The sequence below is a fragment of the Nomascus leucogenys genome, chromosome 12 (assembly GCF_006542625.1).
Source record: "Nomascus leucogenys isolate Asia chromosome 12, Asia_NLE_v1, whole genome shotgun sequence".
Lineage (NCBI taxonomy): Eukaryota > Metazoa > Chordata > Mammalia > Primates > Hylobatidae > Nomascus > Nomascus leucogenys.
In genome coordinates this window covers 45,761,446-45,786,651 of record NC_044392.1, presented here as the reverse complement: position 1 = coordinate 45,786,651, position 25,206 = coordinate 45,761,446, and the positions used below count along the sequence as shown (strand labels likewise).

Here is a 25,206-nt window from a genome sequence, read left to right as displayed (position 1 = left end):
TTTGAAGAAAGTAAGCAAACCATAGGCAGGATAAATAAAACAAGGTCCAGCATATCATAATAAACTTGTTAAAAACTACTGATGAAAAAAACAAAAGAAGCTAAAGAGGCTGGGCGCAGTGGCTCACGCTTGTAATCCCAGTACTTTGGGAGGCCGAGGCGGGTGGATCACGAGGTCAGGAGATTGTGACCATCCTGGCTAACACGGTGAAACCCCGACTCTACTAAAAATTAAAAAATAATTAGCTGGGCATGGTGGCGGGCGCCTGTAGTCCCAGCTACTCGGGAGGCTGAGGCAGGAGAATGGTGTGAACCCGAGAGCTTGCAGTGAGCTGAGATTGCACCACTGCACTCCAGCCTGGGAGGGAAAAAAAATAAATAAATAAATAAATAAATAAAAAATAAAACAAATAAATAAATAAATAAATAAAATAAAAAAGCAGCAGCTAAAGAAAAAACACACGCTATAAAGCACAGTGGCTCACGCCTGTAATCCCAGCACTTTGTGTGGCCGACGCAGGAGGATTGCTTGAGCCCAGGAGTTCAAGACCAGCCTGGGCAACACAGCAAGACCCGTTTCTTAAAAAAAAAAAAAAAAAAAGTTTAGATCTCATATCGAAAACAGTGCAAACCAGAAGACAATGTAATGACATCAAAGAGTGCTAAAAGGAGAGGGAAAGGGGAAGCTTATTAAAATAGAAATCTAAATCAAACAAAAGCATTAAAAAAAAAAAAGATGTGCTTGATTCAGCAGCACATATACTAAAATTGGAACAATACAGAGATTAGCATGGCCCTGGTGCAAGAATGATATGCAAACTTGTGAAGTGTTCCATATTTTTAAACAAAGCATTTTACTTAAAAAATAATACAGGTGATTCTTGTTCCACACAAAAATCGAACAGATGCATATCTACCTCTCATTTTACTAAGTACAACTAAAAACTCTGGAAATTGTCTATAAAATAAACATAAGCAAATGTACTGGCAATGACCAGGCAGAAGTTTCCCAGATATTTGATTTGCCTCATATGTACAGGTTAAATTGTATAAAGCTTCCCTATTATTAAGGACAAGGCAAATATATGCTTTCATCATATATGCTCAGTATCATAATAGAGGTCCTAGCCAGTGCAAAAAGGCCAGAAAAAGAAAATAATATTGAAAAGGAAGAATTACAAACTATCTATATTCACACATTATGTGATTGTCTATATAAAAACACCCAAAGACTCTACAAAAGAGAAAGTACTACAATTAGTGAATGAAATACACAACAATGTTGCAGAATCCAAGGTCAAATTCAACTGTATATCTATGTTCTATCAACGAGAAAATTGAAATCAAAATTAAACAATGCTACTTACAACACTAGAAAAGTAGCCAGGCAGGGTGGCTCACTCCTATAATCCCAACACTGTGGAAGGACGAGGTGGGCGGATCACCTAAGGTCAGGAGTTTGAGACCAGCCTGGTGAACATGGTGAAACCCCGTCTCTACTTAAAATACAAAATACAAAAATTAGCTGGGTGTGGCGGCATGCACCTGTAGTCCCAGCTCCTCAGGAAGCTGAGGCAGGAGAATTGCTTGAACCCAGGAGGCAGAGGTTGAATTGAGCCAAGATGGCAGCACTGCACTACTGCCTGGGCAACAGAATGAGACTCCATCTCAAAACAAAAACAAAAACAAAAAAACAAGAAAAGCATTAAATGCTTAGCTATAAATCAAACAAAATAATACAGAAATAGAATTACTTTATAAATGTATAAATATAATAAAGTATAAATTTAAAAGAAAACCAAAATATAAATCTAACCAAATACACGCAGTACGTAAGAGTATAAACAAAACAATGAATTGAAAAAAAAAAAAGGCCAGGTGCAGTGGCTCACGCCTGTAATCTCAGCACTTTGGGAGGCCGAGGTAGGTGGGTCACTTGAGGTCAGCAGTTTGAGACCAGCCTGGCCAACATGGTGAAACCCCATCTGTACTAAAATATAAAAATTAGCGAGGCATGGTGCCGGGCACCTGTAACCTCAGCTACTCGGGAGGCTGAGGCAGGAGAATCACTTGAGCCCGGGAGGTGGAGGCTGCAGTGAGCCAAGATGGCGCTACTGCACTTTAGCCTAGGTGACAGAGCAAGGTTCCATTTCAAAAAAAAAAAAAAAATCAAAGATAACCTAAAATAAATGCAGTGATATACCATGTCCATGGATGTCCATGGAATTAAACACTGAATGTCATTAAGACGGCAATTTCTGTCCAGGCTTGGCAGCTTTCACCTGTAATCCCAGCACTTTGGGAGGCTGAGGCAGGAGGATCATTTGAGCCCGGAGGTTGGAGACCAACGTAGGCAACATAGTCAGACCCCATCTTTGCAAAAAATTTTAAAAAACTAGCCAGGTGTGGTGGCTTACACTTGTAGTCCCAGCTACCGAAGAGGCTAAAGTGGGAAGACTGCTTAAACCTAGGAGGTCAAGGCTGACAGTAAGCCATTGCACTCCAGCCTGGGCAACAGAGGAAGACTCTGTGTCTTAAAAAAAAAAAAAAAAAAGTTGGTGATTGCAATTTTCCCCCAAACTGATCTATAGATCTAACACAATCTCAAGTACCAACAGAGTTTTTTTTTCTTGTTGAGAAAATGCCAAGATAATTCACAAATTGCTATGGAAAGACAAAAACTAAGGCCAGGGCTGGTGGCTCACGCCTGTAATCCCAGCATTCTGGGAGGCCGAGGCATGTGGATCACCAGGTCAGAAGATTGAGACCATCCTGGCTAACACAGTGAAAACCCGTCTCTACTAAAAACAGAAAAAATAGCTGGGCATGGTGGCGGGGGCCTGTAGTCCCAGCTACTTGGGAGGCTGAGGCAGGAGAATGGTGTGAACCCGGGAGGCAGAGGTTGCAGTGAGCCGAGATCACGCCACTGCACTCCATCCTGGGCGACACAGCAAGACTCTGTCTCAAAAAAAAAAAAAAACCTAAAAAAAAAATTGGAGATTTATCTAATTTCAAGACTTAATGTAAATGTATGGTAATCAGGACAATGTGATACTAGCTACACAAAATAAATGTAGAACAACGTAATAGAGTATAGAAATAGATACACGTATGACTAATTTTTTTTTGAAAAACTGTGGTAAAATGCACATACCATAATATTTACCTTTTAAACCATTTTTAAGTGGTCTGGACAGTTCAGTGACATGAAAGTACATTCACATTGTTGTACAACCATCACCAGTATCCAACCATCTCCACATCTTTTTCATCCTCCCAGACAGAATAACTGACCCTATTAAAGAAAAACTCTATTCCATCCTCCCTCCAACCCCTAATAACCAATCTACTTTCTGCCTATATGAATTTGTCTATTCCAGGTTCCTCATACTAGTGGAATAATAAAATATATGTCCATTTGTGTATGGCTTACTTTTATTTTTTCTGAGTCAGAGTCTCATTCCGTCAACCAGGCTGGAGTGCAGTGGCACGATCTCAGCTCGCTGCAACCTCTACCTCCTGGGTTCAAGCGATTCTCCTGCCTCAGCCTCCCGAGTAGCTGAGATTACAGGATCACACCACCACGCCCAGCTAATTTTTTTTTTTTTTTTTTTGAGACGGCATCTTACTCGTCGCCCAGGCTGGAGCGCAATGGCATGATCTCGCCTCACTGCAACCTCCGGGCCACCAGGGTCTGCTAATTTTTGTATTTTTAGTAGAGATGGGGTTTCACCGTGTATGCCAGGCTGCTCTTGAACTCCTGACCTCAGATGATATACATGCCTCTGCCTCCCAAAGTGCTGGGATTACAGGCGTGAGCCACTGCGTCCGGCTGCTAATGATTTTCTTTTTTTGAGACAGAGTCTCGCTTTTTCACCCAGGCTGGAGTGCAGTGGCTCAATCTCGGCTCACTGCAAGCTCTGCCTCCCGGGTTCACGCCATTCTCCTGCCTCAGCCTCTCCAAGTAGCTGGGACTACAGGCGCCCGCCACCACGCCTGGCTAATTTTTTGTATTTTTAGTAGAGACGGGGTTTCACCGTGGTCTTGATCTCCTGACCTCGTGATCCACCCGCCTTGGCCTCCCAAAGTGCTGGGATTACAAGCGTGAGCCGCCGTGCCCAGCCTAATGATTTTCTTAATAGCATCTGGGAACTTGTCTACTGCCTCTTGGTTGACAGAAGCTTCTCCTTTTATCTTGATTTTTTCTTTTTTTTTTTTTATTTTTTTTTTTTTTGAGACTGAGTTTCACTCTGCCGCTGAGGCTGGAGTGCAGTGGTGTGATCTCGGCTCACTGCAGCCTCTGCCTCCTGGGTTCAAGCGATTTCTCCTGCCTCAGCCTCCTGAAGAGCTGAGACTAAAGGCACCCGCTACCACGCCTGGCTTTTTTGTGTTTTTAATAGAGACAGGTTTCACCATGTTGACCAGGCTGGTCTTGAACTCCTGACTTCAAGTGATCACCTGCCTCGGCCTCCCAAAGTGCTGGGATTACAGGAGTGAGCCATTGAGCTGGCTTTTTTTTTTTTTTTTGAGATGGAGTCTCACTCTGTTGCCCAGGCTGGAGTGCAGTGGTGCATTCTCTGCTCACTGTAAGCTCTGTCTCCCAGGCTCAAGCAATTCTCCCTGCCTCAGCCTTCCAAGTAGCTGGGATTACAGGTACCTACCACCACACCCAGCTAATTTTTGCATTTTTAGTAGAGACAGCATTTCGCCATGTTGGCCAGGCTGGTTATGATCTCCTGACCTCAGGTGATCTACCCACCTCGGCCTCCTAAAGTGTTGGGATTACAGGCGTGAGCCACCGCGCCTGGACAGGTATGCTTTTTTAAGGCAATCCTGCACCCACATAAAAACTGCATTTTCAGCCAGGCATGGTGGCTCACACCTGTAATCCCAGCACGTTGGGAGGCCGAGGCAGGCGGATCACGAATTCAGGAGATTGTGACCATCCTGGCCAACATGGTGAAACCCCGTCTCTACTAAAACGCAAAAAATTAGCTGGGTGCGGTGGTAGTCCCAGCTACTCGGGAGGCTGACGTAGAGGAATTGCTTAAACCCGGGAGGCAGTGGTTGCAGTGAGTCAAGATCGTGCCACCGCACTCCAGCCTGGCGACAGAGCAAGACTCTGTCTCAAAAACAAAACAAAACAAAAAACAAAAAACCCCTGTATTTTCAATGAGATAAAAAGATATCTTGGAAAAAGTACTAAGTTTTCGCACTTGCTGGCACAGCCACAGTGATGGCTTTGTGAAATTCCTTTTTTTTTTTTTTTTTTTTTTGAGACGGAGTCTTGCTCTGTCACCCAGGCTGGAGTGCAGTGGCGCGATCTCGGCTCACTGCAAGCTCCGCCTCCCGGGTTCACGCCATTCTCCTGCCTCAGCCTCTCCGAGTAGCTGGGACTACAGGCGCCCACCACCACGCCCGGCTAATTTTTTTGTATTTTTAGTAGAGACGGGGTTTCACCGTGGTCTTGATCTCCTGACTTCGTGATCCGCCCGCCTCGGCCTCCCAAAGTGCTGGGATTACAAGCGTGAGCCACTGTGCCCGGCCTTCCTTTTCTTTTTTCAAGTCCTTATGCTAGATTCATTTATCTTTCTTCTTTTGAGACAGAGTCTCGGTCTGTTGCTCAGGCTGCAATGCAATGGCGTGATTCAGCTCACTGCAACCTCCATCTCCCGGGTTCAAGCAATTCTCCTGCCTCAGCCTCCGGAGTAGCTAGGATTACAGGCGCCCGCCACCACACCTGACTAATTTTTTGTATTTTTAGTAGAGACAGGGTTTCACCATGTTGGCCAGGCTGGTCTCGAACTCCTGACCCCATGATCTGCCTGCCTCGGCCTCCCAAAGTGCTGGGATTATAGGTGAGCCACCGTGCCTGGCCCATTTATCTTGAAATGGTGGGCAACCACAGCTGCAGACCCCAATCTATGGTACGTATCAAGCAGTTCAACTTTTTGTTTTCTTTTAATGCCATGACTTTTCTCTTGTTCTTGGAAGCCCTTCTAACATCACTAATGGCACTTCACCCATTCTCATAGGGCCATTCACGGTTTATGGAATCGTAGTAAAAACGATGAGAAATAACGCAAGAACTTCAAGAGATCACTTTGTACCGTGATATGCAATTTACTGGAGAGAGTCCAGTAAACTGCTCACTTGGAGATGATTAATGTCATACGGCTTTTAAGTGGATTCTGGCAACACTTGAGTTCTTCATTGCAATAACAAGAGGTGGCTATGAAATTATTACAGTAGTACAGTATGTATTACAGTTTTTTTTTGGTTTTTTTTTTTTTTTTTGAGACGGAGTTTCACTCTTGTTGCCCAGGCTGGAGTGCAAGGGTGCGATCTCGGCTCACTGCAAACTCCACCTCCTGGATTCAAGCGATTCTCCTGCCTCAGCCTCCCGAGTACCTGGGATTACAGGCATGCGCCACCACACCCGGCTAATTTTGTACTTTTAGTAGAGACGGGGTTTCTCCATGTTGGTCAGGTTGGTCTCCAACTCCCAACCTCAGGTGATCTGCCTGCCTTGGCCTCCTAAAGTCCTGGGATTACAGGCATAAGCTACCATGCCTGGCCTGTTAGTTAATTTTATGATTAATGCTGTATGTCTTTGTTTACATTTCTCATAACTGAGAATGGCGTCATGTATGGTTTGTGTTTGTAAATTTTGATACATTTTAACTTTTTTTAATTTGAGATACAGTCTTGCTTTTTTGCCCAGGCTGGAGTGCAATGGCATGATGTTGGCTGACTGCAACCTTTGCCACCCGGGGTTCAAATGATTCTGCCTCAGCCTCACAAGTAGCTGGGAGTACAGACACCCACCACCTCTCCTGGCTAGTTTTTGTTTTTTTTGGGTTTTTTTTTTTTTGAGACAGAGCCTTACTCTGTGGCCAGGCTGGAGTGCAGTGAAGCAACATTGGCTGACTGCAATCTCCGTCTCCCGGGTTCAAGTTATTCTCCTGCCTCAGCCTCCTGAGTAGCTGTGATTAAAGGCGTGCACCACCATGCTCGGCTAATTTTTGTATTTTTAGTAGAGACAGGGTCACCATGTTGGCTAGGCTGGTCTCGAACTCCTGACCTCAAGTGATCCACCCACCTTGGCCTCCCAAAAGTGCTGGGATTACAGGCATTGGCCACCATGCCTGATCTAGTTTTTTTTTTTTGAGACAGAGTCTCGCTCTGTTGCCCAGGCTGGAGTGCAGTGGCACGATCTCGGATCAGTGCAGCTTCCGCCTCCTGGGTTCAAGTGATTTTCCTGCCTCAGCCTCCAGGTAGCTGGGATTACAGGCACTCACCATCATGCAGGGCTAATTTTTTTTTTTTGAGGTGGAGTCTTGCTCTGTTGCCCAGGCTGGAGTGCAATGGTGCGATCTCGGCTCACTGCAACCTCCGCCTCCTAGGTTCAAGCAATTCTCCTGCCTCAGACTCCTGAGTAGCTGGGATTACGGGCGTGTGCCACCATGCTTAACTTTTTGTATTTTTAGTAGAGACCAGGTTTCACCATGTTGGTTAGGCTGGTCTTGAACTCCTGACCTCATGATCTACCCGCCTTGGCCTCCCAAAGTGCTGGGATTACAGGCGTGAGCCACTGCAGCCGCCAAGCAGGGCTAATTTTTTTATTTTTAGTAGAGACGAGGTTTCACCATGTTGGCCGGGCTGGCTCGAACTCCTGACCTCAGGTTATCCACCCACCTCAGCCTCCCAAAGTACTAGGATTACAGGTGGGAGCCCCCATGCCTGGCCTAGTTTTATGTGTGTGTGTGTGTTTTGTTTTTTTGTTTTTGTTTTTGTTTTTTGAGACAGAGTCTTGCTCTGTCACCCAGGCTGCAGTGCAGTGGTGCTATCTCAGCTCACTGCAAGCTCTGCCTCCCGGTTCACGCCATTCTCCTGCTTCAGCCTCCCGATTAGCTGGGAATACAGGTGCCTGCCACCATGCCCGGCTAATTTTATTTATTTATTTATTTTTTGAGACGGGGTCTCGCTCTGTCACCCAGGCTGGAGTGCAATGGCACGATCTCGGCTCACTGCAACCTCCGCCTCCCAGGTTCAAGCGATTCTCCTGTCTCAGCCTCCCTAGTAGCTGGGATTACAGGAGTGTGCCTGCATGCCCGGCTTTTTTTTTTTTTTTTTTTTTTTTTTTTTTGTATTTTAGTAGAGACAGGGTTTCACCATGTTGCCCAGGCTGGTCTCGAACTCCTGAGCTCAAGCAATCTACCCGCCTTGGCCTCCCAAAGTCCTAGGATTACAGGCGTGAGCCACCACACCCGGCTTTTTGTATTTTTTAGCAGAGACGGGGTTTCACCGTGTTAGCCAGGATGGTCTCGATCTCCTGACCTCGTGATCCGACTGCCTCAGCCTCCCAAAGTGCTGGGATTACAGGTGTGAGCCACCGTGCCCGGCCCATTAATTTTTGTATTTTTAATAGAGATAGGGTTTCACCATGTTGGTCAGGCTAGTCTCGAACTCCTGACCTCAGTTGATCCGCCCACATCGGACTCCCAGTCAAATTTTAACTTTTTATAATAGATTTGTGTATATCTTACGTCTTTCTGCAACTGATAAAATGGGTTAACATCTACATATATTTTATGCGTTCATGACATACTTTTTTTTGAATATTTCTAGGCTATACCTACTATGTATCCACAAAAAATAAAAATTAAAAACTAAAAAATTTTTTTCTAGGCTACACGGTTCATCTGTGAGTTTCTTTTAAGTATCGCAAATCTCAAATCTGTGTTGTTCAAGGGTCAACTGTATTTAATCAATTTGGAGTTGATTTTTGTATAGAGGATAAGACAGAAACCAATTTTCTTCTGATCCCCAGGGAATTTCAACTTACTGGGCACAATTTATTGAACAGTTCTTTATTGATATGCCTCGGTTACCCAGCAAGCTTCCATATATGTGTAGGTCTGTTTCTTTTATCTATTCAATTCCACACCACCTTAATACTCCATAGCTTGAAATTAAGTCTTGGGACAAATCCTTTATTTTATTCAGTAATTACATTTCCAGGTATATACCCTGATACGATTTCTTTTTTTTTTTTTTTGAGACAGTCTTGCTCTGTCACCCAGGCTGGAGTGAAGTAGTCTGATCTCAGCTCACTGCAACCTCCACCGCCAAGGTTCAAGCAAGTCTGCTGTTCAAGCCTCATGAGTAGCTGGGATTACAGGCATGCAGCACCACACCTGGCTAATTTTTCTTTTTTCTTTTTCTTCTTTTTTTTTTTGAGATGGAGTCCCGCTCTTGTCGCCCAGGCTGGAGTGCAGTGGCCGGATCCCAGCTCACTGCAACCTTCGCCTCCCGGGTTCAAGCAATTGTCCTGCCTCAGGCTCCTGAGTAGTTGGGACTATAGGTGCCCGCCACCTGGCTAATTTTTGTACTTTTTAGTAGAGACAGGGTTTCGCCATGTTGGCCAAGCTGGTCTCAAATTCCTGACCTCAGGTGATCCGCCCACCTCGGCCTCCCAAAATGCTGGGATTACAGGCAAGAGTGACCGCACCCGGCTAATCTTTCTATTTTTAGTAGAGATGGGTTTTCACTATGTTGGCCAGGCTGGTCTTAAACTCCTGAGCTCAGGTGATCCACCCACCTCGGCCCCCCAAATTGCTGGGATTACAGGCACAAGCCACTGCACCCAGCCCGATATAGTTTGGATGTGCGTCCTGCCCACATCTCACGCTGGAATGTAATCACCAATATTGGTGTTGAGACCTAGTGGGAGGTGACTGGACCATGGCGGTGGTTTTCTCTTAAGCAGTTTAGCACCATCCCCTTGATGCTGTCATTGCCATAGTGAGTGAGTTCTGTTGAGATCTGGTGCTTTAAAAAGTGTATGGCACTTCGTCCTTCTCCTTCTTGCTCCTGCTCTGGCCCTGTAACCAGTATACTCCCCATGACTGTAAGTTTCCTGAAGCCTCCCCAGAAGCCTAGGAGATGCCAGCATCATGCTTACTATACAGCCTGCAGGACCATGAACGAATTAAACTTCTTTTCTTTATAAATTACCCAGTCTCAGATATTTATAGCAATGTGAGAACAAATTAGTATAATGCCTTACGTCTGGGCGCAGTGGCTCACGCCTGTAATCTCAGCACTTTTGGACGCCAAGGCAGGTGGACCACCCAAGGTCAGGAGTTCGAGGCCAGCCTGACCAACACGGTGAAACCCCGTCTCTACTAAAAGTACAAAAAAATTAGCTGGGCGTGGTGGTGGGCGCCTCTAATCCCAGCTACTCAGAAGACTGAGGCAGGAGAATTGCTTGAACCCAGGAGGTGGAGGTTGCAGTAAGCCAAGATCGTGCCACTGCACTCTAGCTTGGGTGACAAGAATGAAATTCCATCTCAAAAAAAAATATATATAAAATATATAATATATATAATATAATATGTATTATACATAATATATATAATATAATATGTATTATACATAATATATAATATAATATGTATTATACATAATATATAATATAATATGTATTATATATAATATATATTATATCTATAATATATAATATATATAAGTTGGGAACAGGCCCCCCAAAATCTGGCCATAAACTGGCCCCAAAACTGGCCATAGACAAAATCTCTTCAGCACTGTGACATGTTCATGATGGCCATGACACCCACGCTAGAAGGTTGTGGGTTTACCGGAATGAGGGCAAGGAACACCTGGCCCACCCAGGGTGGAAAACTGCTTAAAGGCGTTCTTAAATCACAAACAACAGCATGAGTGATCTGTGCCTTAAGGGCATGCTCCTGCTGCAGGTAACTAGCCAAACCCATCCCTTTATTTCGGCCCATCCCTTTGTTTCCCATAAGGGATACTTTTAGTTAATCCCATTTCCCATAAGGGATACTTATAGTTAATCTAATATCTATAGAAACAATGCTAATGACTGGCTTGCTATTAATAAATATGTGGGTAAATCTCTGTGCGGGGCTCTCAGCTCTGAAGGCTGTGAGACCCCTGATTTCCCACTTCACACCTCTATGTTTCTGTGTGTGTGTCTTTAATTCCTCTAGCGCCACTGGGTTAGGGTCTCCCCGACCGGCATATATATATATATATATATATATATATATATATATATATATATATTGCTTTAGAGAAATTAGTGTCCATATCCACCAGTGGACATTAGAGGAATATTAAAAGCAGTTTTTTGGGGCAATAACCTCAAGTTGAAAATAATCCAAGAGTAAAATTGAAGAACTGTATTGCACACAATGAAACAACACATTAAAACTACAGCAACATGTATTAACATATATAATTTAACATGAATTATGTTGAGCAAAAAAAGGTGAGACACAATAGCATATGTCCTCTATAATTAATTTTTTTTGTTTGTTTTTGCTTTTTTGAGACAGGGTCTCACTCTGTCACCCTGGGTGGAGTGCAGTGATGTGATCTTGGCTCACTGCAATCTCAACCTCCTGGGCTCAAGTGATTCTCCCACTTGGCTTCCTGAGTAGCTAGGACTACAGGCGTGTGCTACCACAACTGGCTAACCTTTTGTATTTTTAGTAGAGGTGATGTTGCCTAGGCTAGTCTCAAACTCCCGGGTTCAAGCGATCCACACGCCTCAGCTTTCAAAAGTGCTGAAATTACAGGCATGAGTTATGGCACCCAACCTGTATAATTAGATTTCCATGAAATTCAGGAAGAATAAACTGTATTGTTTAGAGCTGCACACATAAATAGTATTTTAAAAGGTAAATACGTGGTTACCTTAAAACTCAGAAGATTGGTTATAGCTTCTGGCAAGAAAAGGGGTCTACAAACAGGGAAAGTATGGTCACCTCCTGAATATTTATATGGGTATTACCTTTACAGAAAATTTACTTAGCTTATGTTATGTATTCTCTTGTTTGTCTCTTATTTGTTTGTTTTTTTGAGACAGGGTCTCACTTTGTCACCCAGGCTGGAATGTGGTGGCATGATTATGGCTCACTGCAGCCTTGACCTCCTGGACAAGCTCAAGCAATCCCTCACACCTCAGCCTCCCTAGTAGCTGGGACTACAGGCACACATCAGCACGTCCAGCTGATTTTTAATTTTTTTTTTTTTTTTTTTTTTTTTTGAGACGGAGTCTCACTTTGTCGCCCAGGCTGGAGCGCAGTGATGTGATCTCAGCTTGCTGCAACCTCTGCCTGCCAGGTTTAAGCAATTCTCCTGCCTCAGCCTCCCGAGTAGCTGGGATTACAGGCATGCGCCATCACACTGGGCTGATTTTTAAGTTTTTTGTAGAGATGGAGTTTCCCTGTGTTGCCCAGGGTGGTCTCGAACCCCTGGGCTCCAGCAATACTCCTGCCTCTGCCTCCCAAAGTGCTGGGACTACAGGTGTGAGCCACCTCATCTGGCCTGTTTATGTATTCTCTTTAGGTGTATCCTCTTCCGTTTGCAGCCCATATTCTCTTTAATGAGATGGGAATAATATTTTTCTTGAAAGTGTGGTAGAAGTTAAAATTGGGTCTGATGCTGTCCTTGGGGCAAGACTTTAAATAATAGATTCAATTTATGCAATAGGGGTGCTCAGGTAATTTCTTTTGAGTATGTTTTGTTAAAATTATATTTTTCTAGGAACATGTCCGTTTCAACAGTTTTCCCATTTGATGGGCTTAAAGTTCTTCCAGTAGTAAATTTTTAATCTCTTATACACATTTTATTTCCTTTTTAATCCCTAATTATTCCCTTTCTCATTCCTATTGATCGGCTTTACCAGAAGTTTGTCTATTCCATTAGTTTTCAAAGAACTTTGGTCTTAAAAGTGACTCTTATTGTTACACATTTACCTTATTTTATTAATTTAAGGTATATGTTTTATATTCTTCCAATACCATTTTCAGGCTCATTCACTTGTTCTTTTAATTTCTTATTTTCATAAAATTGTTTTTAGAAATAGGGTTTTGCCATTGCCCAAGCTGGTCTCAAACTCCTGGGTTCAACCAATCCTCCAGCCTCAGCCTCCAGAGTAGCTGAGACTATTGGTGTGGCCAGCAAGCTCTTAACAATTTTTTTCGGTCAGGTGCGGTAGCTCACGCCTGTAATCCCAGCACTTTGGGAGGCCAAGGCGGGTGGACTTGAGGGCACAAGTTCAAGACTAGCCTGGCCAATATGGTGAAACCCTGTCTCTACTAAAAATGCAAAAATTAGCCGGGCATGGTGGCAGGCACCTGTAATCCCAGCTACTCCAGAGGCTGAGGCAGGAAAATCGCTTGAACCCAGGAGGTGGAGGTTGCAGAAAGCCAAGCCATTGCACTCCAGCCTGGGCAACAGAGCAAGATGCCGTCTCAACAACAACAACGACAACAAATATAGATAGATAGATAGATAGATAGATAGATAGATAGATAGATAGATATGTATTTATTTATATATAATATACATTATAAGATACATATTTTTAGAGACAAAGTCTCGCTATAATATGTATGTATTTTTAGAGACAAGGTCTCTAAAATAATAATAATATATGTATTTTTAGAGGCAAGGTCACACTCTGTCACTGAGGCTGGAGGGCAGTGGAGGAACACAGCTCACTGCAGCCTCAACCTCCTGAGTGCAAGTGATCCTCCCACCTCAGGCTCCCAAGTAGCTAGAACCACAGACACGAGCCACCATGCTCATTTAATTTTTAAATGTTTTGTAGAGATGGGCCAGGTGCAGTGCTCACACCTGTAATCTTAGCACTTTGGGAGGTCAAGTCGAGAGGATCGCTTGAGTGCAGGAGTTCAAAACCAGCCTGGGTAACATAGTGAGACCCCATCTCCTCAAAAAACATAAAAATTAGCCAGGCCTCGTGGCCCCCGCCTGTAGTCCCAGCCACTGCGGGGGAGGGATGGGGGTGGAGACGCTTGAGCCCGGGAGGCAGAGGTTGCAGTGAACTGAGATTGTGCCACTATAGTACAGCCTGGGTAACAGAGCAAGACCCTGTCTAAAATAAAAAAATAAAAAAAAAATAGTTTTTTGTAGAGACAGGGTAGCTACAACCAGCCACACTGCTCAGGCTGTCTTGAACTCCTGGCCTCAAGTGATCCTCCTGCCTCAGCCTCCCAACCTGCTGGGATTACAGGTGTACAGGTGTGAGCCACCACACCTGGCCTGATTGTATTTTTTACAGGAATAATTTATAAGTGTTTTAAAAATATACCTTTTTCTTTTTAAAACCAGGATTTGAACCTAGGTTTTCTGAGCCTAGAAGCCCACCTCATAACCATTAAACTCTTCCTGTGCATTCTGGTTTTATATTAATCAACAAACAGTGACCAAAATCTTTAATATTCCATACAAGGTTCTTGGCACAATCTGATTCCTACAACCTCTGTCTCTATCCCATGCTACTCTACTCCATGTTTAGACCACAAAAGCTTTCTATCGCTTGCCTGAAACTGTCATGCCTTTTCAGACTTTTGTGTATGCTCTCTCCTCACTCCTTTAAATAACAGATGAAGCCTATTCTTCACATTTTTAGCATAGTCCTTACTTGTTCTGGGAAACTAAGTTAATTATTTCTATTATATACAGTACTCTTATAACTCTAAGTAACTCTTCATAATAGCACTTGGATGGTTAAAATCCATGAAGGTAGGAAAAGTTTCTAGATTTACTCACCACTGTATCAATTCTAAGTACATGAAACATAATAATCTTCCAACAAATACTAATTGAAAAAATAAATGAATACATATTATATAACAAGTACTAGTGTAAGCTTCCAGTTAGAACAAGTTGAAAAACTGTTGCTGTCTCTGGGAACTCAGTGTGTCATGTCCTTCCCTACACAATCTCTTGAGGGCAGAAATTTTATCTTTCTCTTTATAATCTCTTCAAATCTCAGAACACAATCTTGTGAAAAAGTATGTGTTTAATTTTGCTGACCATGATACTAGAATTTGCTGGAATAGAAAGGCTAACCTATTCAAAAGCCTTTTTTGTTGTTGTTGAGACAAAGTCTTACTCTGTCATCCAGATTGGTGTGCAGTGGTACAATCTAGGCTCACTGCAACCTCTGCTTCCCTGGCTCAAGTGATCCCCCCACCTCAGCCTCCCAAGTAGCTGGGACCACAGGCGTGCAACACCACCACGCCCAGCTAATTTATTGTATTTTTTGGTAAAGACGGGGTTTCACCATGTTGCCCAGGCTGACGAAAGCCTTTTCTTGAAGCACATTTTAAAGATGACCCTTCCTAACATAAATGGTCAAGATGTCTCAAACTACAGTAAAGGCAGAAATCATCCTCCTTGTCAGTGTTTTAAAGCTTCAATAATTAAATTGCTATGACAGAGATACCAAAATAGACTGATAGAAAAGAATATAAAAATATTTGAAAAGACCCTAAGATCTAACAATATATAAGAATTTAGGATGGCCGGGCGCCGTAGCTCACACCTGTAATCCCAGCACTTTGGGAGGCCGAGGCGGGAGGATCATCCGGTTAAGAGTTTGAGACCGGCCTGACCAATATGGTAAAACCCCGTCTCTACTAAAAATACAAAAAAATTAGCCCGGCGTGGTGGTGTGCGCCTGTAATCCCAGCTACTCAGGAGGAGAATCACTTGAACCTGGGAGGCAGAGGTTGCAGTGAACCGAGATTGTGCCACTATATTCCAGCCTGGGCAACAGAGCGAGACTCTGTCTCAAAAAAAAAAAAAAAAAAAAAAAAAAGAATTTAGTGCTGGGTGTGGTGAGTCATGCCTGTAATCTCAGCACTTTGGGAGGCCAAGGCAGGCGGATCACTTGAGGTCAGGAGTTCGAGAACTGCCTGGCCAACATGGGGAAACCCCGTCTCTACCAAAAATAACAAAAATTAGCTGGGCATGGTGGTGCATGCTTGTAATCCCAGCTACTTGGGTGGCTGAGGCATGAGAATCCCTTGAACCCAGGAGACAGAGGTTGCAGTGAGCCAAGATTGCGCCACTGCATTCCAGCCTGGATGACTCCGTCGCAAAAACAATAACAATAACAGCAACAACAACAAAAACTTACTATATGATAAATGTATCATTCCAAATAAGTTGGGAATGGCTAAACTAATCAACAGTACTGAAAGAAAATTAAACCTCTAACTCATAGCTAATATTCAGTATTACATAAGTGACATAAAGAGCTAAATATAAAAAAGCAAGATCTAGTCAATCACAACAGTGTAATTACATAAATTATGATATATTCCTACCACAGTATAAGCTAATTCTGTATGTTCTGATGACAAGCTCTCAGCATTAAAGAATACACAATGTACTGTTAATAGCGTTATCCATGGAGAGAAGAATGGGATAAGAGGAAGTGACAGCACATGAAAGAGACTTTTACTTTTAAATCAGTAAACTACTAGTTTCATTAAATTATTTATTACCAGCGTGTATTGCTTCTGAAATTAAAAAATATATTCTCTAGAAAAAAAGCAATGATTTTTATACAGGTGGATGGGGAAAAAAAAAAAAAAACCCTCTCTATACAGGATTCACCAGGAGAGATGATAGAGAATAGGAGTAAGAGTGAACATGCCACATTAAGAAAAGCCATTTATAAATGATGAACATTAAATTGGTTCATTAAAAAATATTAAATATGGGCCAGGCGTGGTGGCTCACGCCTGTAATCCCAGCACTTTGGGAGGCTGAGATGGGTGGATCACCCGAGGTCAGAAGTTCGAGGCTAGCCTGGCCAACATGGTGAAACCTCGTCTCTACTAAAAATACAAAAATTAGCCAGGCATGGTGGTGAATACCTGTAATCCCAGCTACTTGAGCGGCTGATGCAGGAGAATCACTTGAACCCAGGAGGTGGAGGTTGCAGGGAGTGGAGATCGTGCCATTGCACTCCAGGCTGGGTGACAGAGTGAAACTCCGTCTCAAAAAAATAAATAAATAAATAAAAATAAAAATGGTTTATTGCCTGTGCCTTTGTTATTACACCTAAGAAATCACGGCCAAATTCAGTGCTGTGAAGCTTCTGCCCTATATTTTCTCCTAAGAGTTTACAGTTTTATTTTTATTTCTTTATTTATTTATTTATTTTGAGACAAAATTTTGCTCTTGTTGCCCAGGCTGGAGTGTGATGGCACAATCTCGGCTCACTGCAACCTCCACCTCCCGTGTTCAAGGGATTCTCCTGCCTCAGCCTCCTGAGTAGCTGGGATTACAGGCATGTGCCACCATGCCTGGCTAATTTTGTATTTTTAGTAGAGACGGGGTTTCTCCATGTTGATCAGGCTGGTCTCGAACTCCTGACCCTCAGGTGATCCGCCTGCCTCAGGCTCCCAAAGTGCTGGGATTACAGGCGTGAGCCACCGTGCTTGCCTTTTTTTTTTTTTTTTTTTTGAGAAGGAGTCTTGCTCTGTTGCCCAGGCTGGAGTGCAGTGGCGCGATCTCAGCTCACCACAACCTCTGCCTCCTGGGTTCAAGCAATTCTCCTGCCTCAGCCTCCCAAGTAGCTGGGATTACAGGCGCACACCACCACGCCTGGCTAATTTTTCTATTTTTAGTAGAGATGGGGTTTCACTATTTTGGTTAGGCTGGTCTTGAACTCCTGACCTCGTGATCTGCCCACCTCTGCCTCCCAAAGTGCTAGAATTACAGGCATGAGCCACCGCGCCTGGCCAAGAGTTTATGGTTTTAGATTTTACATCTTTGATCCATTTTGAGTTAAATTTTGTATATGGTTTAAGGTAAGACTACAACTTCATTCTTTTGCATGCAGATACCCAGTTTTCCCAGCATGATTTGTTAAAAAAGACTGTCCTTTACCTCGCTAAATGGTTTTGGCACCTTTGTGAAAAATCATCTGATCATGCATGCAAGGTTCTATTTCTGGGCTCTCTATTCTACTCCATTGGTCTATATGTCTCTCTTTATGCTACTACCATACGGTTTTGATTACCATAGCTTTATAGATAAAACAGACAATTGGACTTCATAGATATCAGAAAATTTTGTACGTCAAAAGACAGCATAAACAAAGTAAAAACGCAATCCACAGAATGGGAGAAAAGATTTGCTTATATGCCGGATAAGAGACTAATATCCAGAATATATTGAGAACTGCTAAAACTCAACAACAAACCAAACAACCCAATCAAAAAATTGAAAAAGTGATTGAGTAGACATTTCTCTAAAGATACACAAATGGCCAAAAAGCGTATGAAAATATGTTTGTCACTAATCATTAGGGAACAGCAAATTAAAACTACAATGAGATACCCATCTCATACTCATTTGGATGGCTGCTATAAAAAAAAATTGAAAATAGCAAGTGTTGGTGAGGATGTAAAGTAACTGAAATCCTTGTGCATTGTAACTGAAATCTTTGTGCATGCAAAATGGTATAGCCCTTGTGGAAAACAGTATGGCAGTTCCTCAAAAAATTAAAAATAGAAATGTCATATGATCCAGCAATTCCACTTCTGAGAATATACCCAAGGTTAAAGCAGGGTCTGAAAGAGGTATTTGTATACCCACTGTCACAGCGGCGTTACAGCATGGAAACACCCCAGGTATCCATCAATGGATGAACGGATAAGCAAAATGTGGTATGCACATAAAATGATCACAGAGCTCATACATCTCTATATTGGATAAAATACATAATCTTTCTGGGCCTTGATTTCCTTTGTCTGTAAAGTGAGTGGGTTCAGAGTAGATTCTTACTTGCCCTTTGCTTCTTTTTTATTTGTTTTTGAGACAGGGTCTCGCTCTGTCGCCCAGGTTGGAGTGCAGCGGTACAATCTTGGCTCACTGCAGCCTCCTGGATTCAAGCGATTCTCCCTCCTCAGCCTCCTGAGTAGCTGGGATTACAGGAATGCACTGCCACATCTAGCTAATTTTTATATTTTTAGTAGAGACAGGGTTTACCATGTCGGCCAGGCCGGTCTTGAACTCCTCACCTCAAGTGATCCATCCACCTCAGCCTCCCAAAGTGCTGGGATTACAGGTGTGAGCCACTGCACCTAGCCTCTCTGGTTCTTAATTATAACTTGTAAAAGCAATACATAAGAACAGTTTTTGAAAAGAAATGGTCTCATATAGTAAAAAATGAAAGGTTATAAGATGAAATTAATAATTCAGCTATAGAGTTACATTATAGTTTTTCAAAGCTAGTTTCCTCTACTCAGATAATATGTTAAACGAGGATTACCTTTTATTATTCTCTTGCTCTTCTTCCTCTGGTAATGGTTTCTGCTTTTTTCTGGTCTGTTCTTCCAATAGCCAACCTTTTCTCTTCAACCCCTTTTTATGTTCTGGGTTCAGATTTACACTCTGAACAACAGCCTCGATTACATCTGTAACTGTATCAGGACTGAGGTGCAGTGCTGCTCCTTCCTCGCCTCTGTTCAATTCTGGGTTGACAAACTGAGCAGCCTGGAATGCTTGCATTGATACGACAGCCTGAAGGGGACATTTCCGAGGTCGACCTGGCCTACGCTTCACAAAGTTATTCCCTGTCCTGGCCTGCCTTTGAAGTTTTTTGGCTTTTAAAATTTTATTGACATGGTCTAGGTTTTTCTTTGTGGCCAATATTTTGTCGTAATTGCACATTTTCCGAGCTTGGCGTTGCATAGCTTCCACTACACTTCTCTTGATATGATGGGGGGAACAGCTGCTTGTCAACTTTTCAGATAGGAGTGAGATGCTATTATTGCAAGAGTCACTTGCGACTGCAGGCACTAAAAGGCTGTCTGGTTTTCCCAGGGTTCGGTCCTTGCTGTGGCTACGGCCTGGACTGGAAGAAGGTGGTGCAGAGGCAGTTGCAATCACAGCATCAATACTTTTCTCCATGGGCTCTTGGTCCTCATTTTGTACCATCCGCTGCAGCAGACTATCCACAGAGTCATCCCCAGAAGCAACTAATCTTGGACTTCGAGAGGGAACTCCATTTACTGAAAGAGACAACAAATCACACATAGACAAAATTGGACACAGCTAGTTATTTAAATAAGTTTTTCCACAGATAAAAGGGAGTACTACTCTATTTTCCATAGCAAGATTACACATCATAGGTAAATTGATGGTTTACTTTCCTGAAAAAGGTTATTACAACAAGATAAAACCAAAATTGGCCTATATTTCTCTAATAATATGTAAATTTAAAAAGAACAACTCTCACTTTGAGGTAAGGAGTGAAAGAAAAAAAATTTAATTCTTCAAAAATGAAGGTCAAAAACAAAAAATAAATAAATAAAAAATTAAGGTCCAGTTAAGCTAAGGGACTTAAATGTTAGATAAAGGGTGGGCACAGTGGCTTATGTCTGTAATCCCAGTATTCTGGGAGGCCAAGGCAGGAGGAATGCCTGAGCTAAGGAATTCGAGATCAGCCTAGGGAACATAGCAAAAAGCTGTCTTTACAAACAATATAAAAAAATTAGCCAGGCATGCTGGCTAACACCTATAGTCACAGCTATTTATGAGGCTAAGTTGGGAAGATTGCTTGAGCCTGGGAGGTCGAGGCTGCAGTGAGTCACTGCACTCTAATTAGGACGACAGAGCGAGACTCTGTCTCAAAAAATACTAATAATTTAAAAATCAGTTCAAAATAAGTCACTTCCCACGCTGCCTAGTTTACTACTATTATTCATGGGTCATACTTCTCCAAAGTTAATTAATGGATTTCTTATCTATATGACTTTTAAATGTGATAAATATACTAGATATTCCTTTATTAGCCTCAGGCATTCTAGATTCCCATATCATCAGACTGTGGAATTTTTCTCAAATTACCAATAACTTTCTTCAAATAATATCCAATAGCCTTGTCTAAATTTTTAAGACTTTTTTTTAAATTTTACTTTATCATCAACTCTGGCCTATAGACCCTTGTCTCAATTTGATATTTAAACATTTTCAGGCCAGGAATGGTGGCTCACACCGGTACTCTCAGCATTTTGGGAGGCTGAGGTGGAAGGATCGCTTGAGGCCAGGAGTTCGAGACTAGGCTGGGCAACGTACTGAGACCCTGTCTCAACAAAAAATAAAAATTAGCCCAGTGTGGTTTCCTGTACCCATAGTCCTATCTACTCAGGAGGCTGAGGCAGGTGGACTGCTTGAGCCATGGAGTTTGAGGCTGCAGTGAGCTATGATCACGCCACTGCATTCCAGCCTGGATGACAGAGCAAGACCCTGTGTCTAGAAAAATAATAAAATTTTAAAAAAGTAAAAAATTTCAAACTTAGCTATATTTGATATCACAATTCTTTAAAATCCTGCTTACACTATTTCTGTAATATACTTTAACTTTCAATTACTTGCAACTCCATTAAATTTAACTGTGGAGGTCCTCAATACAGAGTACTTGTTATTTACCTTTTATACTTACTTTCCCACTGGGAACATGTTTATTCTCATAGCCTCAATTATCATCAGTATGTAAGTGACTTCTAAATATTCATACCAATCTTCAGTTTTATCTGAAAATTACCAAAACGAAAAATGACCCCTTCCTTTTCTCCAACTTTTAAATGCTATAGTTTTTAAAAACTCTCTAGTCTAAGCTTTTTTCCTGTCTCACTCTCTATTCTCTCTTTAGCAATTCTTTTAACTATCATCTATATTCTGATGACTACTGAATTTCCATTTTCTGAATAGACCTTTCTTCTAATTGTCTACTTTTGCATGTTTCACAGGTTTCTCAAACTCATATTCACATCTCATTTCATTTTCGCTCCCTTCAACCTAGCTCCTCCATCCAGATTCCCTACATCAGTGAATGATACCATAAAGCTAACATTATGTATACTGACCATCAATCATGTGGCAGGACACTGGTTATCCAAGCTCAGGCCACATAATTTATTCTTGCTCCTTCACCCTCCCCACAAATCATAAAATTCTGTCTTCTGTTAGTTTAAACTCTTGAACCTGTCCACTTTCCTTTCTTCTACTACAGCCACCAAGACTAAGATAATGTTATCTCCCTGCCCTGAAGCAATAGTGTAATTCCTTGTGGGGCTATTAAAATATGTACATTAATCTCTTGATGCTTTCCCTACCAAGTTGTAGTCTAGTCCCTCTCTGCTGCCACTAAAGACTTGCCTTAGCAAAGAAATTCAATAGAAGAATGTGATGATTTCCAATGTTATGTTAGAAAAGGTCTCTCTCTCTATCTCCGCCCCCCACCCCCACCCCGGCCCTGCCACAAGCCCTTGGATTCAAGCTTCCAAGCTGTAAGGAAGCCCAAGCAATGAGGTGGCATACTGGCCAACAGAGCCTGCTGAGGTCATAGCCAACAACCAGTATCAACCACCAGATATTTGAATAAAGAATCCTTTTTTTTTTTTTTGAGACGGAGTCTTGCTCTGTCACCCAGGCTGGAGTGCAGTGGCACAAACTCGGCTCACTGCAAGCTCCACCTCCCGGGTTTACACCATTCTCGTGCCTCAGCCTCCTGAGTAGCTGGGACTACAGGTGCCCACCATCACACCTGGCTAATTTATTTTTGTATTTTTTAGTAGGTACGGGGTTTCACCATGTTAGCCAGGATGGTCTTGATCTCCTGACCTCATGATCTGCCTGCCTTGGCCTCCCAAAGTGCTGGGATTACAGGCATGAGCCACTGCGTCCGGCCTTTTTTTTTTTTTTTTTTTTTTTTTTTTTTTTGGAGACAGGGTCTCACTATGTTAACCAGGTTGGAGTGTAGTGGCACAATCTCAGCTCACTGCAACTGCCACCTCCCAGGCTCAAGCGACCCTTCCACCTCAGCCTCCTGAGTAGCTGGGACTACAGGCATGCACCACCATGCCCAGCTACTTTTTTGTATTTTTTGTAGAGACAGAGTTTTGCCATGTTGCCTAGACTGGTCTCAAACTCCTGAGCTCAAATGATCCGACCACCTCAGCTTCCCAAAGTGTTGGGATTATAGGTATGAGCCGCCTGCCTGGCCAAACAAGCAATATTTTGAGATGACTTTACCTCACCACCATGTGGTTACAACCAAAGGAAGGGAATCCTGAGAAACTGTGAGATGATAACTGATTATTATTGTTTCATGACAGTAGTTCAAGGTGCTTTGTTATGCAGCAATAGACAATTGAAACATTGTTCTTCCTGCTTCTACTTTAATCATCCTCCAACTCATTCTTTAGACAGCAGCTTGAGTGATCTTCAAAAAAAAACGCAAAGGCCCGGCAAAGTGGCTCATGCCTGTAATCCCAGCACTTTGGGAGGCTGAGGCGGGCAGATCAGGTCAGGAGTTTGAAACCAGCCTGGCCAACATGGTGAAGCCCCATCTCTACTAAAAATACAAAAATTAGCCGGGTGTGGTGGCAGGTGCCTGTAATCCCAGCTACTTGTGAGGCTGAGGCAGGAGAACTGCTTCAACCTGGGAGGCAGAGGTTGCAGTGAGCCGAGATCATGCTATTGCACTCCAGCCTGGGTGACAAGAGCAAGACTCCGTCTCAAAAAAAAAAAAGAAAAAAACAGAAATCAAAAAACAAAAAAAAACTCACAAAATTTATCAGGTTTCAGCTTCTGCTTACAACTCTTAAAAAGGCTCTTACCACATAAAACAACTTCAAAATTATTATTAGCTTTTCTTCCAGCCTCAATCTCATATTATCTTAGACCCTTAATTCTAGTAATAATAAACTTCAGTTCCTTAAACTCATCATGTTTTTTCTTGATTCAAGGCCTTTGAGTCTGCCTTTCTCTCTACCTGGAACAATCTTTCTCCACAAATTCATCTGCTTAATGACTATTCATTCTTTAGTTTACAGGGAGGACAAAATTTCCTGAAAGGTTATTTACCTGACCAGGAAGCACCCTCCTCATTCTTAATTTAGGTCCCCTATTAAGAATTATCATAATACTTTCTCCTTTCCTAACACTAATCACACTTCAAATTAGTGGTTTAATGTATGTAATTCTCAGACAATGTTTGGTCCATTAACATGGTGACTATATTCATCAAAATCACTTTTTATCTCCAATAACTAGGACATAATTCATCAACACGTAGTTGAAGAATGAATCCTGGGATCAAAATCTTGGAATTATTTTTATCTCCTCTATCCCTTCATCAACTACTCAGAGCTACCAATGCATTTAATCCATGAATATCAGTTTAAAAGAGAATCCTAAAATGGGTACACACTTTTGAAGCCTCCTTCCTGGGCCATTCACCTAGAGCTATTAATACCTCACACTTCATTTTTGAATGTGTTAGGTTAGCTGTAGGTTTTTCTGCAAACACCCTGTAATGGGTTGAGCAAATTCTATTCTATTCACAAATGCTGGCCTGCCAATTTATGTTTCTTGGTAGTCTAGAACATGATGCTGCACACTATATTTTAGATGTAACTTATTTTCAAAATTAAGTTCACTGTGGTAAAGTACCACATAAAATTCAATGCATGTTTTTTATATATACATTTTTGAGTTTTGAAAAATTTACCATGTAGCCATCATAACTAATATATAGAACATTTCTGTCACCCTAAAAAGTTATTGTGTGTCCTTTCCAAGAAAATAAATTGCCTGTCATCCACAGCCTCAGAGAAGAAACAACTGATCTGATTCCTATTATATATTAAGTTTGCTTTTCTAGAAGTTCATATACATGAAAAGATAGAATATGTATTTTATTGTACGGCTTCATTCACACAGCATAAATCTGAGAATCACTCACATTGCCACATTTCTTTTTACTGTTCCTTTTCACTATTCACATTTCTTTTTACAACTGAATTATATGAATATACCCTAATTTCTTTACACATTCACCTGGAAATCTGTGTTGTTTCCAGCTTTTAGCCATAAAGAAAAAATATCCTATGAACATGTGTGCACATGACATTTTGTTTAAACATATTTTCATTTCTCTTGGGTCAATACCTAAGACTGGAATTACTAAATCTTTTTTTTGTGATGGAGTCTCGCTCTGTCACTCAGGCTGGAGTGCAGTGGCATGATCTTGGCTCACTACAACCTCTGCCTCCCGGGTTCAAGTGATTCTCCTGCCTCAGCCTCCCGAGTAGCTGGGACTACAGGTGTGCGCCACCATGCCCGGCTAATTTTTGTAATTTTTGTAGAGATGGGGTTTCGCCATGTTGCCTAGACTGGTCTGGAACTTCTGGGCTCAAGCGATCCACACACTTCTGTCTCCCAAAGTGGTGGTATTACAGGTATGAGCCACCATGCCTGGCTACATTTCAGTTTCTAATTGTTCACTGTATATAGAAATACAATGATTTCTATATGT

The 25,206-nt window shown here is 42.2% G+C and overlaps 1 protein-coding gene and 1 non-coding gene across 6 annotated transcripts in view; one reads left to right on the top strand and one right to left on the bottom strand.

The window, feature by feature from the left end:
• Positions 1 to 25,206, bottom strand: part of ASH1L (ASH1 like histone lysine methyltransferase) — a 234,754-nt gene that overhangs the window by 88,244 nt on the left and 121,304 nt on the right. For all 5 annotated transcript variants that reach the window (XM_030824301.1, XM_030824299.1, XM_030824300.1 and 2 more), the window contains one exon: positions 19,153 to 19,894. In XM_030824301.1, coding sequence (XP_030680161.1) covers positions 19,153 to 19,894 — 742 coding nt within the window. The remainder of the gene's footprint in view (positions 1 to 19,152; positions 19,895 to 25,206) is intronic.
• On the top strand, positions 738 to 841 carry LOC115837719. The gene has a single exon (XR_004032778.1). It is a non-coding gene; the product is annotated as a U6 spliceosomal RNA (small nuclear RNA).